At 37.6% G+C, this 18,245-nt stretch overlaps 1 protein-coding gene across 13 annotated transcripts in view; it reads left to right on the top strand.

The window, feature by feature from the left end:
* EIF4G3 (eukaryotic translation initiation factor 4 gamma, 3) overlaps positions 1-18,245 on the top strand; it is a 236,988-nt gene that overhangs the window by 188,666 nt on the left and 30,077 nt on the right. For all 13 annotated transcript variants that reach the window (XM_012722291.1, XM_012722292.1, XM_012722290.1 and 10 more), the window contains 6 exons: positions 9,234-9,380; positions 9,790-10,026; positions 10,999-11,103; positions 12,860-12,992; positions 16,118-16,212; positions 18,117-18,210. In XM_012722291.1, coding sequence (XP_012577745.1) covers positions 9,234-9,380; positions 9,790-10,026; positions 10,999-11,103; positions 12,860-12,992; positions 16,118-16,212; positions 18,117-18,210 — 811 coding nt within the window. The remainder of the gene's footprint in view (positions 1-9,233; positions 9,381-9,789; positions 10,027-10,998; positions 11,104-12,859; positions 12,993-16,117; positions 16,213-18,116; positions 18,211-18,245) is intronic.

Raw genomic sequence — 18,245 nt, 5'->3', positions numbered from 1 at the left:
ATCGCAAAGATCTTGAATTGTTGACTGTAGAATGAAGATTATTGTAATAATAGAAACCAGCTTTTCAGCACCTACTAGGTTGCAGTTTGGGTAGGTGATTTGTGTATTTATTATTTTTACGGGTTAGTATAATCCTGAAAGTTCAATATTACTTACCCCACTTTGTTGAGTGAGAAACTGACACTTTTAAAAGGGCAAACAACTTGCTCAGTGACACATAACTAATAAGTGGGGTGCTACAAATCTAGGGTGGTGTAGCTCAGTCACTTGTATTCTTGCCTTCTAACATGGCGGCGTTTTCTAAATCCAAACTGATCCTCTGCGTCATGCTCATTTCACTGCTGTCACGATGTCAGGGTTAGGACTAGATCCCAGATCTTCTGGCCCACGTTTTGTGCTCGTTACTATTTTGGATTTAGTCTAACAGGCAGTGAAGGGCTGTTAATGGTTTTTTTAATAAAGGCTGTTCATGATGAAAATGGCCTTTGTAAAGACCTGGCAATAGTTTCAGTTGGTATGGAATAGGAAGAAATTACAGATAAGCCACCAAAGCCACCACTTAATGTGACTGTTGTTATGTTCTACCCTTTTTTCAATAAAACATTTAAAAATCTTTCTAGATTATTTTAAATTGAAAAATAACCAAGCAGTATAGAGGTATACAGAGAAAAAGTTAATACTGCAGCCCTAACCAACCACAAGCCTTTCTTCCTCAAATAGTCATTTGTATATATTCTTACACAATTTCCTTTAACTCATACATCATATTTTTGATAAAGCATAAGTACTTTTACATCTGAAGAAAGGGTTTTTTGGATATGCTGTATTTGAATTATTATGCATTGTTTTTTAGTATTTTTGTTTTGTTTTTACTTATGATTTGGCTCTACTCTAGGTTTTTGCACATATTTTTAGAAGTTGCAAAATATCCTATAATATGTATATACCATGTGTTTCTAGTCATTTCTCTCTTCCCATTTTCACGCTGTCTCTAGTTTGGGAGTTTTGCTTGTTTTATTATATTTGCAACCAGAAACAGTGCTATAAAAATCATCTTTCCTCACATGTCAGTTGCTAGAGCTTCTACTTCTTGAGCATATATTTCCCACAAAGTTGTAGTATATACCAGGGGGTATATATTTTTAAGTTTCCCAAGTATAACAAAGGTACTTGATGTTTGGGAGAAAATAAGTTCCACATTTATTGCTTTTGCCCAATGTAATGATGCAAATAGTCTTCTCTTGGCTAATTTCACACTACTAATAATTTGATGGTTGATTCATAAAATTCCTGTTTGCTAATTGACTCCTATGAACTATCATATGAGGCCTTTTCAGCACACCACTGCCACAGGCATATGAAGAATTACAGACCACTAACTTATAGCTCAGTGTATTTCAGCAAATGAGCAACACCAACTGCTCTGGTCCATGATAGATCTGCATCCTCTCATCTTTCTGAAAGGTAACTAATTTGCATTGGAGATACCAAGATACTGGTAGGAATAGTCATAAGTTCCTAATAGAAACTAATAGAAACCAAATACAAACATGAAGCAATTTCTGGAGTACCAGAAATCTAAAAATGAAGAACTGTTCTTTTAGGAGAAAATTTAAATGATCCTCCTGAATTTTAATAAAAAATTTCTTCAGCATGAGTCAAAGTGAATATCCATTAAAAAAAATCAAATCTGTTAAAATTTGCAGTCATTGGTGCAGCAATTAATAAATTAAAATATCATAAAGTCACAGCCTGGGAGAGCCCATTGGAATATATATCTATCACTGAAAAAATAGTAGACCCCAGAATTCAAAAGAAAAAGGGCAAATCAGTAAAGCACAGAATAGCCCAATTAAAACACAGGCAATTCTTAGAAAATTCATTAGCTACCTTAGCATACTGTTACTCAGTTGTTAAAGAAATGACAAGATAAAACAAATAAAAATATACTCATTAGTGAAATAAAAAGTGAAACTTTATAAAAAGTGTTGGTAAAGGTGAATAGTTACTTTGTAATAGGACAGTAATATTAAAAATGTTCACATACTGCTACCTAGCAATTTCACTTGATACAGATCCCAGAGAAATGACCAGATGCTTACCATATATAAGAATGCTAATTTTTTTATTGGCTTTTAACAGTGAATAGTAGGTAACAACTGAAAAAGGCCTAAGAAGGAAAATAAAAGAGTATTCTACACGTGTATAGTGTTGTAAACAAGTGTTCTCTCAATTAAAAAAATAGTGTACCATAATTTATAATTTAATAGTTTATATATAAAATTATGTAAATTAAAATACTGAATCTATCCATATAATCAGTCTCAAAAATAGTACTGAATAACATAGTCTAAAATATATTTGAAAGGCTTTGTAGCATGCAAACTGAAATTATTAATTAAATGCATACATGATAAAATCATACAGTATATAAATAATAAACATGACTACAGTAGTAGGATTAAGGGAAAAGTACACAGCAGCAGTATATGGGTTTTTGGTATTGACAGATTAGGTAATTCGGACCACCTTTCCATGAGTGACACTTAATAATAGCTGATCACAGTATTAAAAAAAAAATCTTCTATGATCAGAAAGACATGAAAAATTACTAAGGCTAAGTGCCCAGGAAAGGTGGAAATACAAATAAGAGTAAGGTATTTAGTAAAACTTTACCTTTAATTTGAAAGCCTTAAACAACTAGTTTTTCAAAGACTTTCTGGTCTAGGGGATCAAAAATTAGGTCCAGGGCCCATCAAAAGAATGATGGAAGAGGTTCTATATAAAGGCCCCTACTGAAGCCTCCTGTCCTGAGGCTGGGATCCCAAAGGACTGCGTGCTTGGAACAGGGCAGCTGGAAATCCACCTGTTCTGACGGCGCTGCGTTCAGCATCACATCACTCAGTCCTTGAATTTGGATTGTAGTGATTTCAGGGTGTGAATGTCCATAGATACTTGCAAGAAGCAAGCAAAAATTATTTAATTAACAGACTTTCTGATAAAATGTTAGCAAACATTAGAAATAATTTGGCACACAAGGTAAAAAGCAGCATGAATAAGGAACTAACAACAATCAAATGCCCCACAGAGGCTCCAGAAATCTCTACCAAGACATTATGTGACTACGTGAACTGTAGATTGAAAACAAACATAAAACTAGATTGAAAACAACCAACCAGGTAGTATAAGAAGAGTAAAATAGAAATTCCTGAGTTGAATATTATAATAAACTTAAAGAAAAGGTTTTAATAGCAGGACAGACACAGCTAAGGAGAATTACAAATGAGATAGGTGTCTAAAATTCAGAATGAAACAGAAAACAAAAGATGATAAAATACCAAAGCGAGGCTAGAGATGGGGAGGAGTGAATAAAATCAAACTTTGTTATAATTGGAGAAGACAGAATGGAAGGAAATGATAGTTGAAGAGAATGGCTGAGAAGAGTTTTACAACCACTGACATGGTAAAGAAAAGATGGAAAAGATTTTGTATAAACACCAAGAATGAATTTTAAGTGAAGTAAAAGGTGAAAGTGAAGGAAGACTTTTTAAGAACAGTCATAGAAAAGCATCTTCCAATAAAAGGTCCAAAATATAAGGGGGAAAAAATACTTAATAAAAGAGTAATTTACCTACATGTTTCTTAATCAGGACATAAAATTCACTACATACAAAACAAGATTTGTAAACTGGACTACATTAAAATTAGGAATCTTTATTTCATCAAAAGATGTCAGTAAGAATAAAAATGCAAGCTGCATCTTAGAGAAAGGTAATGAAATATAGTAAATTGTTGATAGAGTTTATTTTATGCCATAGTCTATGCTTTTGTTGCCTTTCATCTCTGCTGTGGCAGGCCTCCGTTCCTCAGTGATGGAACTAAAGATGGATCTTGGCATCCTGTTATGAGTTCCACAACTTCCAGCATTGACCTCTTTAAGTTCTTTAAAGCAAGATGTGGAAAGAATGATAGGACTGAGTTTTGGAAGAGACACAGAGCAAGGGAGAAAGCTAATTCTCTTAAGACATGTGTCTGGAACTACAGACATGAAGTTCAACTTTGGACAACCAATGGCTGGAGGCAGCTGGAAAATGGTTGACGAAAGATGAAAAATGCTCTGAAAGAGTGATGAGAAATGCTCAGCCATCCTGAATCTTGTGGGCATTTCTCAGTACTGCGTACCTCTCCATATGTATTTGATAGAGGTGCAGCATGATAGATGCATCCATAGCACAGTGTATGTTATGTTCAGCTTTTAGCAGTTGCAGATATAATCACCATAGAGAATTAATGTCACCATGGACCCATGGGTTGAATTAGATGGTTGACCCATGAGTTTAGTTGGATGGTTGCTGTTCACATTGACGAGTAAACTATCCTGTAGAAATCAGAATTTTGGAGTTAGTGTAGAGGTGCTGTTTGTTTCTGTTATGCTGGTCGTTCCAAATCAGTTCTGTAGTATAATGGCTACTAGACCATGGGTCACCACTAGTGTCTTTATGTCCTGAGACATTATTGAACCTTCTGACCATGGTATTCAAGGCCAGAACACGTATTCCCATTTTCTAGACTCCTTTTTGATCACCATAATTGACATGCAGCTGACAGAACCATTGGTGATGTTGTCGGGGTTGTGATTCTTAAAATGCTCAGCATATTTTAAAAAATGTCTTCAACATTGATAAGATGTATCAGATTGAAGAAAATAACTATGTGATGCTGACAGTTTCATATATGATTGGTGACTGGCCAGTGTGAGATGAGACATTATTATTTTGCAGTGTAATGTGACAATTAGTTTACTGTGTAAAAATGAAATGCTAGGCCCCAAGCCCTGGGCCAACCCCTCCGAACACCACTACTTTACCCAGGCACCACAGGTCAGCTTCTGGATCATCCCACTCTGGTTCCTGTGCAAGTTTGAAAAAGAAATAATGTATTAAAATATACATCTTTTAAACAGATAATAAATACAAATAAAAAAGAAAAGGTAGGTGTGATCCAGCTTACCAGGCAGTCTTACTAAAATATTCCTCGACTCCAAAGCAATCTATTTGAAACACTTGAATATCTCAGTTTTGATTATGGGCTACTGTTTAATGAACATTTTTTCATTTTGCAGGCTGCCTTTCATTTCTGCTATCACCCAACGATCACGTTTGCAAGCATCTGCCTTGTCTGTTGTTCAGGACTGAATGTTGTGTCCCCCTAAAATATACATGTTGGAGTCCTGACCCTCAGTCTCATGGTGTTAGGAGGTGGGACCTTGAGGAAGTAATTAGGCTCAGGTGAGGTCATGAGGTTAGAGCGCAGTCATGGGATTAAGGCCTTTATAGGAAGAGGAAGAGTCACTAGAGCTTCATGTCATCTACACGAGGGTAAAGAAGAAGATAGCTGTCTGCAAACTGAAAAGGGCCTCACCAAGAAATGAGTGACCACTTTGATCTTGGGCCTCCTACCTCCAGACCTATGAGAAATAAATGCCTATTTTTTAAGTCACGCCAAGGTACTCTATCATAGCACCTGAGCAGATTCACACCCACCTTCATGGTCTTCCCTAACTAACCAGTTTCATTGGTTTTCTGAACAGTGTCCCACAGGCAAACATGTTTGCTTAATACATAATCCTGTTGAATTTATCATCTCCTAAGAATGAAAAAGCTATCACATATCACAGTCTCAAAATACGTGTCCTCACTGGCCTGTGTCCCTATTTCCGCATCCCTGTTAATTGTCCCCAGAGGACATTAGGATTATGTTTCCAATCAGGTCTTTAGGGAGTTTTGTAACTGGGCATTCATTCACTTAGGCATAGAGATCTGTGATGTTCCTGATTGGTTTTAATATCTCCGTGTGAATATATTTTAAAAACTTATGCACAGTCATGTGTTCTTTATGTCCTATATATGTGAAATGTCCCATGACCACCATTTTGGGAAAGCAAATGTCATTTTCCTTGGCCTTTTATGGTTCCCTCACTATTATCTTGTAAACTAACTTGGTTTATATACTTTCTTTGATATCCATGTTTTTAAATATAGGTAACTTAATTTTTAATCAGAAACCCATTCACTACAAGCCAGATATTTAAGAACATTACCTCTATTCCTACATATAAAACTATATTATTTCTTGGACTCTTAACTATGTGCCAGCCACTATCATATGCTTTATTTAGACAAGTTCATCCTTTCTATAGTCCTAAGAAGAAGATACTACCATCCCATTTTCAAAAGGAACAGATTTGGTAAAGATAAACAACTTGACCAAAGTCACTTGACAGCTGCATTGTAACAGTCTCCAAAGGTTCATTTTAATAGCTACTATGTAGTCCCTCAATCTTTAATTATTAGAAATGTCTCCTTTTACAGAAGTTGAGGTTGAAACTCGGGAAGGTGACTTGTTCAGATTTGTACAACTGATTATAGAGTTGGGATTCAAACCTCATTTTGTGACTACCTGCCATTAAAGTGCTCTGTGTTCAATAACTTCAGTCTTCAGAGGATCTCAGTTGCAACTTATTAAATGTTTGCACTAAACTTAATTCATTGGATACTTAAAAGTTGCATTCTTGGTTAGATACCTTGGTATTATGTCTTCCTTGTTTTGAATAATGAAATTGATACTGGATTAAAAGAAGTAACTATGGCCCTCCCTTGGGGCGCAGTGAAGCTAGCTTCTCAGTGTGTGTTCCTTCCTGGGCCAGAGAGCCGACCCACAGGGCACAGCAGACCTCTCCTCTCTTGCCCGCTGCTCCCCTCAGCAGTGTACTTCATCATTCTGCCTGTTCTGCTACCCATTTTGTCTCTGGTGACTCCTGTCACTCCCCACACCTCTGGGCCAGTACCCCATTTCTGTATGCATAAAGAAATAAACATTTTTTCAAAAAAATAAAAGAAATACCTATGTATGCCCTTGATAGCTCAGAGAGCAACAAAGAGATTAACTTTGAGGTTGCAGCTCTAAGTAACTATGGGCATTATGAAAAATGAGGTATTGTTTATAAAGAAAGCATAACTTTTCATAGTTAGCTATCCCATTCAACATAACCTCCCCTACACGAAAGTTATAAAAAGCTGTGTCATAATACTTCATAAAGCTGTGCCTTTTTACATCTTTCATATCAGGAATTCTCCCTTGCCTTTTGCCATTTCTGTTTGTTCTGTTTGTTCCTATAAAACAGTCTATCACAAATATTATTTAATCTTCCTGATTCATTTTAATTCTGGTCCCTTACTATGACTTGCATTTTCATATTAATGTCCACATTCTTCCCATTTTTGACATAGTAAGCCCATAATATGGGAAATATCTCTTTAATCCTGATAGATTGTAGTCCAGGTGATTTTTTATCATATTAGTTATTTTTGCTCTCGTGACTATGCCAAGAAGCTACACAGCTTGATGTCTTCTGTTCTTGTAACTTCTGATTTTTAGAACCATTTTTCAGGAACCTAATGTCATGTTGGATCTCCGTTGCAAATTGATCTGCATTTTGGTTCTCTCTTGTAGTGTGTTGCTCAGTATTCTAGGTCATTTATGGCAGGAGATCATTTTTACCTTTGACTTTTGCTTTGGAAAACCTTCTACCTTCTTGTGGACCATTGAGAAGACCTAGTCTTGAGACAGGCTGTAGTCACTCACATGTGTGTAGCCTGAATGTGTGTGGCCATGTGTCAGCTTTTCTGTAGTTGTCTAAGGAAAGCAGTTGACGCTCTTCCCCTCTTCTTAAATTAATGTTTCCTGCTGGAAAGAAAGTACAGTGAAACACTTGATTCCTGGGCTGGTTAGAACCGGACTTTTTAATTGCTCTCTCATATGTCATAGAGAATATGTTGGAGATCATACCATCAGTTCTATCACAACTACAGTAGTCTCATAGTTCTCAGCTCTCAAGAAGTTTCTCCGGCCATTCAGATCACATCAGCATCTGTCCAAGACCATCCTGATTGATAACATTACCAATGTTTTTTAACCAAGTTCTCCCGTTGTCTTGAGGCAGAGACCATGCATGCATTCCAGATCTTTGGGAGCTACTTTCTGATTTCAGAAAAACTATTTGGTCATGTTGTATAAAGGTTGCTTGTAGTGATGCTGGGGGATTTTCTCTGAAAATAGACTATTTTAGTCACTTGCTGCTTCATTCTGTTTTCTTTGTATTTTAAACATGTTTATAAGGCCATCCTTGTATTTGGTTTCAAGTAAAACCTTGAAGAGATGGTCTATTGCAGCTACCAGAAAGCAATTATTAGTGCATTTAAATGGGAACTTTCTAAGCATTTTGACTCCCAGTGACGACTCCCCTCTGTTTTGGGTCTTTACATGAAACAGATGTTTCTAAGATGGTCATTTGTTAGATCACACTTTCAGAAAGCTACTATTTTCTTTTGATACATGAGAAATAATAAAGCTTTTTGATAGTCAAGGTAAGTACTAGCATTATTATAGTGCTGACACTCTGTTGAGGAAAAGATTTTAATGTGTCCACTCTTCTGCATTTTCTAAAATAAGGATCTCACTTATGATAGTTGTTCGATAGCCATGGAATTCTCTCTGCTTTATATCCCCCTCTCTTTGTTACTTTATTTTTTTTTAAAGATTTTATTTATTTATGCATACAGAAAAGGTCAGAGGTGCAGGGGCAGCAAAAGGATTCACCAGAAACAATGAGGAACAAAACCAGTAGATCAACACAAAGTACACTGCTGAGGGGAGCAGCAGGTGGGACAGGAGAGGTCTGTTGCGCCATGTGGGTCAGTTCCAGGGCGGGGATCAAACTCGCACTGAAGCAGCCACAACTTGGCTTGGCTTTGCAGTGCAGCGTTCCAACCCACTGTGATGCCAGGAAGGGCACACCTTTGTTACTTTAAACCAAAGTACCCATATTTGTAGTAAGAAAAGGGGAAGTAGTAACCCTTCAGAGTTTAAAATACCTAGGTAAGTGCAAGATTATAGTCTTAATAATCTTGGATTTCAACTTTAGGCATAGTCAGTCATACAAGATTTAGTACATTTATGTAAGGGGAATATGTACCTTTTCTATATAAAATGTAGGACAGCTTCAGTTTAGGACCTTGAACTCATGAAATGTCAAAAGCCAAATTTGATACCTCTAATAGAATGCTTACCTATGGCTCATTCATATTATTTTGAACAACAAGGAAAATGCTGAGAAAATTATTGCGTGGCTTTAAGTAATCTTGCTGCTTTTGCATTTTCCTGTCTGGATACAGCTGAAAGTACCCATGGCAGACAAGCCTGGTAATACAGTGAATTTCCGGAAGCTGTTGTTGAACCGTTGCCAGAAGGAGTTTGAAAAAGATAAAGCAGATGATGATGTCTTTGAGAAGAAGCAGAAAGAACTTGAGGCTGCCAGTGCTGTAAGTATTTTTACACCATGTCAGTGCCTGTGCATGTAAGAGTGCTATTAAAGACGCTTTTCCTGAAACCAGCTACATCTGTCTACTACTTCAGTAGGTATCTATCACCTGTTTTTCATGTGGAGATCCGACAATCATATTAAGAGGAGTGCATTATTCCTCTTAGTGCTGCAAGTTAGAGCAACTCAACCTTCTGAGACAGATGTTCAGAACCTAGATGTGGAAAATTCACTGAGTTCTGGAAATCTAAAATTAATGCAAAATTTTTTAGTATAGTTCTATTTTCTGAGGAGTGTGTATGTTGCTGGCAAAGTATCAAAGGATATTCCTAACTCCGAGGAATGGTAAGGATCTGTTGTGTAATACAGTTTTCATCATCAGACTGCTATTGTTCCTCCTAACACAACAGCCAGAAGAGAGGACCAGACTTCACGACGAGCTAGAAGAAGCTAAGGACAAAGCTCGGCGGAGATCCATTGGCAACATCAAGTTTATTGGAGAACTGTTTAAACTTAAAATGCTGACTGAAGCCATCATGCATGACTGTGTGGTAAAGCTGCTAAAGAACCATGATGAAGAATCCCTGGAGTGCCTGTGTCGCCTCCTCACCACCATTGGCAAAGACCTAGATTTTGAGAAAGCAAAGGTAAAAAATCCAAACTGCAGAAGCCTCCAGCCAGAAATTCATGTCAGTTATAAAAAAAACTAAGATTGTCAACAACAGTGCTCCATCTTGCCCTGTTTACTCTCCTTTTACCCTTTTCACTATCAGTATTTGGCCATCTTGTTCTTTACCACATTGCCTGAGGTAAAGAGGGTCCTGTATTATAACCAGTTCTTGGTTGCTCAGATAGTTGTCTCGTATCCTTTTTCAGCATGATCATTTCACATTTGTTTATACAGCAAATTGTGGGCAGAAATAAGGGGAGAGTAGCTTCTGTGGTCAGACTTAAAGGTGACACAGAAATGAAGAAGACCCAGTTCCGTGTATGCTGTAGTTAATGACACAATGTTATTCAAAATATTGTAACCCAAACATAGCATGGTACTCTGAATAAAGGGAATGAGAGATGCTTCAAAGAAATAATGTCAGGAATGTCTTGCAATACCTGAATCTGCTAAGTAATTTATTTATGTTCGGCTGTGACAAAAAAACCCAACTATCAGTGTCATGCAAGACTGACGTCTTTCCTCACCCATGTAAATAAAGTTGAAAGACAAGTCTGAACCTAGTCTAGCGGCTCAGTGATGATCAAAAACCCGACTCCTCCATCTTAACATTCTGTCTTCCCTGAGCCATCTCCCTGTGCTTGTCACTCACAGCAGAAAAGTTGAGTGAAGGGCAAAGAACATAGCTGCCTCTCTCTTAAGGGAGGTTACAGGGACCTGCAACCTGACATTTCCCTTTATATTTTGTTGGCCTATAATTGGTCACACTGTCATGGCCAACTTCCTGGCATTTGTAGCTTATTACTTTGGGGATCATATGCTTAATTAAATCCTACTACATTGACCTTTTGGCAGAAAGTTGTGCTCCTGGGTCACTTGAAAATTCTACATGGTAAAATTGCATGGGAATTCCTGAGATAGGAACTCTAAATGTTTGTGTCTCTTTCAGCCACGTATGGACCAATATTTTAATCAAATGGAAAAAATTGTAAAAGAAAGGAAAACCTCATCTAGAATTCGATTCATGCTGCAGGATGTGATAGAGCTAAGACTGGTAAGAAAAAGAAAAATAATATGACTGCCACTCCAGATTCTTTTTAAGAAATTGGAAATCAAGCCCTAGTATTTCCATGTGTAAAAACGAAACTTTTGCTGCAGGACTCTCAGAACTTGGATGCAAACACTCATGAGAGAGGTGTGTTACGGACAAAAGCCTGTCCCTGTGTGTTCAGACCACATTGCAATTTTAAAGTTTGTCATTCTGAATAGAGACTAGCCGATTCAGTGTTAGTATTATCACTAATATTTTGTTGGCCTATAATTGGTCACACTATCATGGCCAACTTCCTGGTGCAGTAGGTTAAAGCACAACACTACAAGTGAGCAGCAGCCGCTTCAGTGTGAGTTCAGTCCCCAGCCCCGGAGGTGACCCACAGGGTGTGGCAGATCTCCCCTATCTACTTGCTGCTCCCCTCAGGAGTGTGCTTCATCAGTCTGCCTCTTCTGCTCCCCAATCTATATCTGGTGAATCCTCTCACCACCCCTGCACCTCTGGCCTGCACCCTAGTTCTGTATGTATAAATGAATTAGTCTTTAAAAAGAAAGATCTTCCAAATACATACATTTAACTTCCCTGCGCTTTCCATTTTTAATCTCTAATATGCGACATTGTCTGCTTTGTATTTAGATGTCATAAAGATTCAATTAGGTAATTATTAAAATGCTGTACTCCTAGGAAATGCTAATATTTTCCCTTATTTTCCCTATCTACTATCCTATTCTGCTTCTTTCCCTCATTTTTCATAACATTTATGTTACTGTTTTATTTTAAACCATCACCACCTTTTTTCCTCTATTCTTGTTTTAACTCCTGTAGGAAATACATGGCAACTGACACTAAGGTAGAGAAACTAAATACAGATCCCACTTCCCTCCTGTCTGCTCTCTACCCAGCCAGATAGCATTAATGTTGGTTCTGTCTTGCTAGGCCCACATATGGCCTCCGATCCTTGCTACCAAAGCCACTATCAGTTGGTCAGAGCCTGCATGCTGATTTAAACCTATTCGTATTCTTACTTATCCAAACTACTTATCCAAACTTCTCCACTGACGCGCTGTCTTCAACCACTTGGAGTTACGTTAGATGTGGGCACTGCAGCTGGGGAGGGAAGAAAAAGGAGAAATACAATTAATTAGAAGGAGATGATCTGTTTAGTCTTCATCAAAGGGGAAATCCAGATAGCAGAGTGGTGTGGCACTTTGTATAGGATTCCAGAACCATGATAGTGAAGAAAGAAAATTGCTAGTCACCTGTAACTTAAAATGGCTATTGAAAGATATGAACTGGTTAGCTCACTAAGATCAAAGAATCTGTTCTTTCTTAATTCCCCTTCGCTGTCCTTCAAATAGCCAAAAACAAAAACAAAGTGGAAAAAAACCACATCTGAGGCAGTATTTCACTGTGTCTTTCCTTATTCATCACCTGTTGGGATGCTTCATTGGCATGTGTATGTAGTTCAGGTTTGATTGAGGAGACCTTATCTTTTGCCTAGTCCCCAACTGCCCACAGGTGCCATTACCTATACGACAAATGAAAACTGCCAGTACCAGGTTATATTTGTACTTTCCCAGTAGTGAAAAATATAAAGTAGATTTTCAAAAACTTTTTTTTTTTTTTTGTTATCCTAGCTAATAACATTATTTTCTTCTATTAGTACTTTCCCAGTAGTGAAAAATATAAAGTAGATTTTCAAAAACTTTTTTTTTTTTTTGGTTATCCTAGCTAATAACATTATTTTCTTCTATTATAGAGTAATTGGGTCTCTCGGAGAGCAGATCAAGGGCCTAAAACTATTGAACAGATTCACAAAGAGGCTAAAATAGAAGAACAAGAAGAGCAAAGGAAGGTCCAGCAGCTCATGACCAAAGAGAAGAGGAGACCAGGTAAGGGGAAGGGCGGACCCACTCAATCCTGAAACCCTGGCAGTTTCAAGGATTGCCAAGAGATTTAAGAATTCTGTATTTGGATGTGAGTTGAAATCAGAAAGACTAACCCAAAGAAAGTGGCAATTAGTAGGTGAGGAAGCTTCACCTAATAACTGGTTGTTTAGTAAAAAAGTGGAGAGTGTAATAATTAAACATGATTTCATTGATTGTTTCAGTGCTGTGTCAACAATAAATTTTTTCATATTTTGTGTATACTCAGCGTCTGTGAGTAATATAAAAATCAGAGAAATATATAGTTCATTCCCACTGGAAGCTTGGAGTTTATCTGGGAAAGCAGAACTAGCAAAGGAACATTTGTCAAACAAATGGAGGGTATTATCAATTATGAAATGCATTATCCATTAAAGTTGTTAAAATTCAGAGTAGAGAGATAGAAAACTGGAAGGAAATTTTGAAGAAATGATACTTGAACTAGTTCTTGGTAGATGATAGCTATTTGGAAGGGAAAGAAGAATTTTAGTCATGAAATTAAGCTTATATTGTAAAGAGGAGTAAACAAAGCTAATTGGAACAAAGTTCAGATGTTCAGAAAGAATGGAAAAATGTTTGTCAAAGACAGTGAAACCAGGTCAAGAAATTTTGACTTGGTAGACATTAAGGAGCTCTTATAATTGTTTGACCAAAGAAGTAATGTTGTGCTAGAGGTTTGTAAAAGACATAAGTTGATTGCTGTTTACGTGGTGCATCGAAGGATGGTACCCCGAACTCAGAAATGTTGCTTAAGCTGAAGTCTTTTATTTAAGGAGGTGAGAGTGAGTAACAATAAGAATAGGAAAGAAGAACATGATTAAAATATACATGGAAGATGAAAATGATATTTGACACTTAATAGAAAGTGGCCTCCCTGGTGGCACAACGGGTTAAAGCACAGCACTGTGAAGCCATCTGCAGCCACTAAATTACAAGTTTGATCCTTGGTTAGGGAGCTGATCCACAGGGCGCAGCCGACCTCTCCTGACCCACCTGCTGCTCCCCTCAGCAGTGTGTTTCAGTCAGTCTGCCTGTTCTGCTCCCCACTCTGTCTTTGGTGAATCCTCTTCACCCCCTGCACCTCTGGCCTATACTCAGTTCTGTATGCATAAAGAAATAGATCTTTTAAAAATAGAAAATACAAAGTCCATTGGCAGAGTTTAGGAATATTGGAAGAGGCCTATTTATTTGCGATGACAGGAGAGCATCCAGATGGGAATGCTCATTTGCCTACTGTGCAAGTGACCAGGTATTGTCTATGTCTTAACAGTAGTGGCTGAGAGCACAGACTAGAGCCAAACTGAGTTTGTGCTTCAGCTCCCTACACCTTACCTACACCTCTCCTGTATCACCTTGCACAAGTCACTTAATCTGTAAGATGGGTAAGTGACAGTACCTTCCTAAGTTCCTTAAGAGGGTGAAGTGAGGGGCAGTATATGTAAAGGATTCAGCATAGTGTGCGCACAGAGTGAATGAGCGATTGTTTTTCACACACAGTAGAACACATGGTAAAGTGATGGGAGGAAATTATACTTTTAAGTACATGGGACGACCACACTTACACACCTTTCATATCCTAGTCCCTGACACCTCCCTTTCAGGTAATGACTTTTATTTTGTACTAGATTGAGGGTGAAAGATTAAAAAGGCCTAATCCATGGAGTATGTGCACAATAACCAAAGGAAGAAAAGAACTCTTAGAAAAAATGACAGATAAAGAGCAAGTAAAGTGGAAGGATGACTAGAATATAAGTGCCATAAAAGCCAGGAAGAAGCAAATCAGTTTATGAATAGTAATGGCAGAGAGCACAGAGAAAATCAAGACAGTATGTGAGGACCAGAAAAGCTTTTAGATAGACAATTTGATGGTCATTCATTCATTCAACAAATACTTACTGAGTGCCTGTTACTTAACAGGAGAGACAAAGTAAAGTCCCTTCCCTCATGAACCTTACCAGAAGGAAAAAGACAGTAAACAAATACTGAAGTGATGATTTTGTAAGACGAATTTTGTAGTTCTATTAAAAAATAAAAAGCTGAGGAGAAGGGAATGGGAAATGCAACACTTTGTGGTAGGGGTTGCAAATTGTAAGAAGGCATTAGGGAGAGTTCTAAGTCGCTACCAATTTAAGCAGAGACCTAAAGCATGAGAAAGAGTTAAGTCATGTGGGTATCCAGGGAAAAGCATTTAGGGAAAGGAAAAAATCACAAAGGCCCTGAAGCAGCATTTTCAGGGAAGAGCAAGGACACAGTGTGGGAAGTGAGAGCTTTGGGGGAGAGGAGAGAGTGATAGAAGATGGGGTCTGAGAGACAAGAGGCCATATTATCTGGATTGTCCAGAACTGGAAGGCCATAAGGATCTTTTTCTCTGAGTAAAATGGAGAACAGAAGTGTTTTAAATGGATAAATTATAGAACCTGACTTCTGTTTACTAGGCTAGAGGCAGAGATCTATGACATGTTGCTTGCTCAACCTGGCTCAGTGATGTTGGTAGCAGTTAAAAGAGGCTGGGTGCTAGATAGATTGTGAAGACTAACCTAGATTTGCCAGCAAATTGGGATAAAGTATAAAGCATAAAGTAAGTATAAAATAGGAGTGAGGTATGTCAAGATTTTCTATCTGAGCATCTGAAAGGTTAGAGAAGCAAGCTTTAGAGTGAATGAACAAGACCTAGTATGTCATTGGACACCATTAAGTGAAATAAACCTTTGGAATAAATAATTTCTATCTTATTGTCCCCAAAGTGTTATAATCACTAAATAAAAACACTAGATTTTTATGCACACATATAAATCTAAAAACACTAGATTTTTATGCACACATATAAATCTAAACACTAAACTCTGCTCTAGCACTAAATTTCTATTCATTTCTAACACTTGGTTTCTTCTAGGTCCATGGGAGTTCCAATTTAAGCAGAGTAGTTTTCTGTTTGGTATGTTCATGCTGAAGGTATTAAAAAAACACTCGGCAGTTTTGTCTTTTCCTTGGTTTTGATTGGAGCAGCTGAGTTGAAAATAGTGCTCATCCTCTCTCATTGTCAAACTGTCTTGAGACAGAGGAGAGACTGGCTCACTCTGTTCTCCTTGCAGGTGTCCAGAGAGTAGATGAAGGTGGGTGGAACACTGTGCAAGGGGCCAAGAACAGTCGTGTGCTGGATCCCTCAAAATTCCTGAAAATCACCAAGGTGAGTATGACATTTAAAACACAATTTGTTGCAGCCTCAAAACATGACTCAAAATTAGTTCTTACTCATATCAAATAGGCAAATTTCACGTGTTATGGGGTGGTTTATTTTTTAATGTAGATGTTTTTCAACAAGTAACTATCAATCGGTGTATTTTCTGGCACTAGTCCTTTTAATCTTTATAAAGGTTTAGTAAAGAGGAATAACAAGGTTAATTCTTAAAGTTATGAGATATTACAAGAAACAGAATATCAGAGACTTCAGAAGCCATAGTCAGTTCCAAACCTTTATACTTTGTATCCTTAGCTGGAGGGGGAGGAGGGGATAAAAACAGTCAACCTGTTTTATTGGAGCCTAACTGTGAAAGGAATTACTGGTTTGCCATATCCAAGAACTAAAATCACAGAGGATCTGCCAGGATCCATTCTGTGATAATGATTTAATATACTGGAATTTCCTTTCTTCAAGAACCCAGGGACATTAAAAAGGAAAGGACTTTCTCCTGGCAGATGTTATCGATAGAAGCTGATCAGTATGAGAGTGAAGAACCCTGGAGAATGTAGAGAAAGCTGAATTACATTTTGTAAAAGTATATGAGGAAAGGATTTTCTCCTAGTAGGTGTTTTCAACAGAAGGTGATTAGTATGAGGGTGAAGAATCTTGGAGAACGTAGAGTAAGCTGAAAACAGCTCAGTGGGTTTTGCAGTCTCTTCTGCTTACTAATAATACACTTTCAGTGGATTTGGAAGAAAATAGCCATTTTGTTTATAGCTTCATGATTTTGTCAAAGCATCACTTCAGGAAAAAAACATTTCTTTGGATCTCAGAGAACAGACTGGAAACCTATTAAGATTTTGATACATTCTTCTAGTTGTTTATATCTCTGAGCAGGGTTTTCTGTTGTGGTCGGTGTATTGCTTGATTCCCATCCACTTCTGCTTCCCTCAGCCTTAAACATGGTCAAGGGTTTCTTCAACATCAGTGCCTTTATCGCCTTAAAAATTCTATCAATACTTAATATTTGTGTCTTAAAATACTATTTCTGTTCATTGGGCACTAGGTAAATACAACAGTCCTGGTATTGAACCTATAAATATTATTTCCTACGTACTTTCAAAATGTGTAAATTGTTAATAAATTTTAAGATAGTTATGCTGTAGTTACTCTACGTAAGTACCATAGGAAAAGTTCAAAACCACTAAATTCATTGTTAACTGGCAGAGATTTATGTGAAACAACTATGATATATTGCCTTGCACTGTCAGAATATAGAAATATCTTTGTCACAAAGGCCAGTATTATAGCTTTTGTGGGGGGGTTCTGATCATTTATATTACAATATAATTCTTTGCACTTGTACTAAACCTCTGCTTGGAAAATTAAGCCTGAGAGTTAGCAGGAACTTTGAAGGTTAGATGGGATCTACCAGGTGCCTCCTGTCTAACATTCTATCCTCTGTTTTATTATTCCCCTTGTACGAGTGTTCCCACTGCGTTCTCCAACCTGAGCCAATAGTAAGCTTTGCTAAAATGCAAAATGTTTGAGTCTTTTAACCTGTTTTCTGACAATCATGTTGAAGAGATTAGTAAGTTAGTGTATTTGTACATTGCTTTTTCTTTTTTAATTACTGGGTATTATTCTACAAGAAAATCATTAGAAACTACTTGTATTTGGCATACCATCTGAAAAGGAAGAGCTGAATCTGTACATGCTCCAGGTAGTGATTTTTGAGGAAATGTTTCAGGAGCCACAGGAATTCCAGTTTAAACTGAAGAACTCCAATTTATATTTCCTAAATTCCAAGCTCATTTTTACTGCTAAAATTTATCTACTGCAATAGAAAAAATACATACTGTTCTTCTAGAATATTTCCTACAATTGACTTGTGGTCACTTACGTTACAGCCTACAATTGATGAGAAAATTCAGCTGGTGCCTAAAGCACAACTGGGCAGCTGGGGGAGAGGCAGCAGCGGCGGGGCCAAGGCCAGCGAGTCCGGTAGGTGGGGGCCGGTTCGCGGCGGGGGGCGGGGG

This window comes from Condylura cristata, unplaced genomic scaffold (genome assembly GCF_000260355.1).
Source record: "Condylura cristata isolate star-nosed mole 26May11 unplaced genomic scaffold, ConCri1.0 scaffold00008, whole genome shotgun sequence".
Classification (NCBI taxonomy): domain Eukaryota; kingdom Metazoa; phylum Chordata; class Mammalia; order Eulipotyphla; family Talpidae; genus Condylura; species Condylura cristata.
The sequence above is the reverse complement of the archived record's forward strand: the minus strand, read 5'-3'. Positions and strand labels throughout refer to the sequence as shown.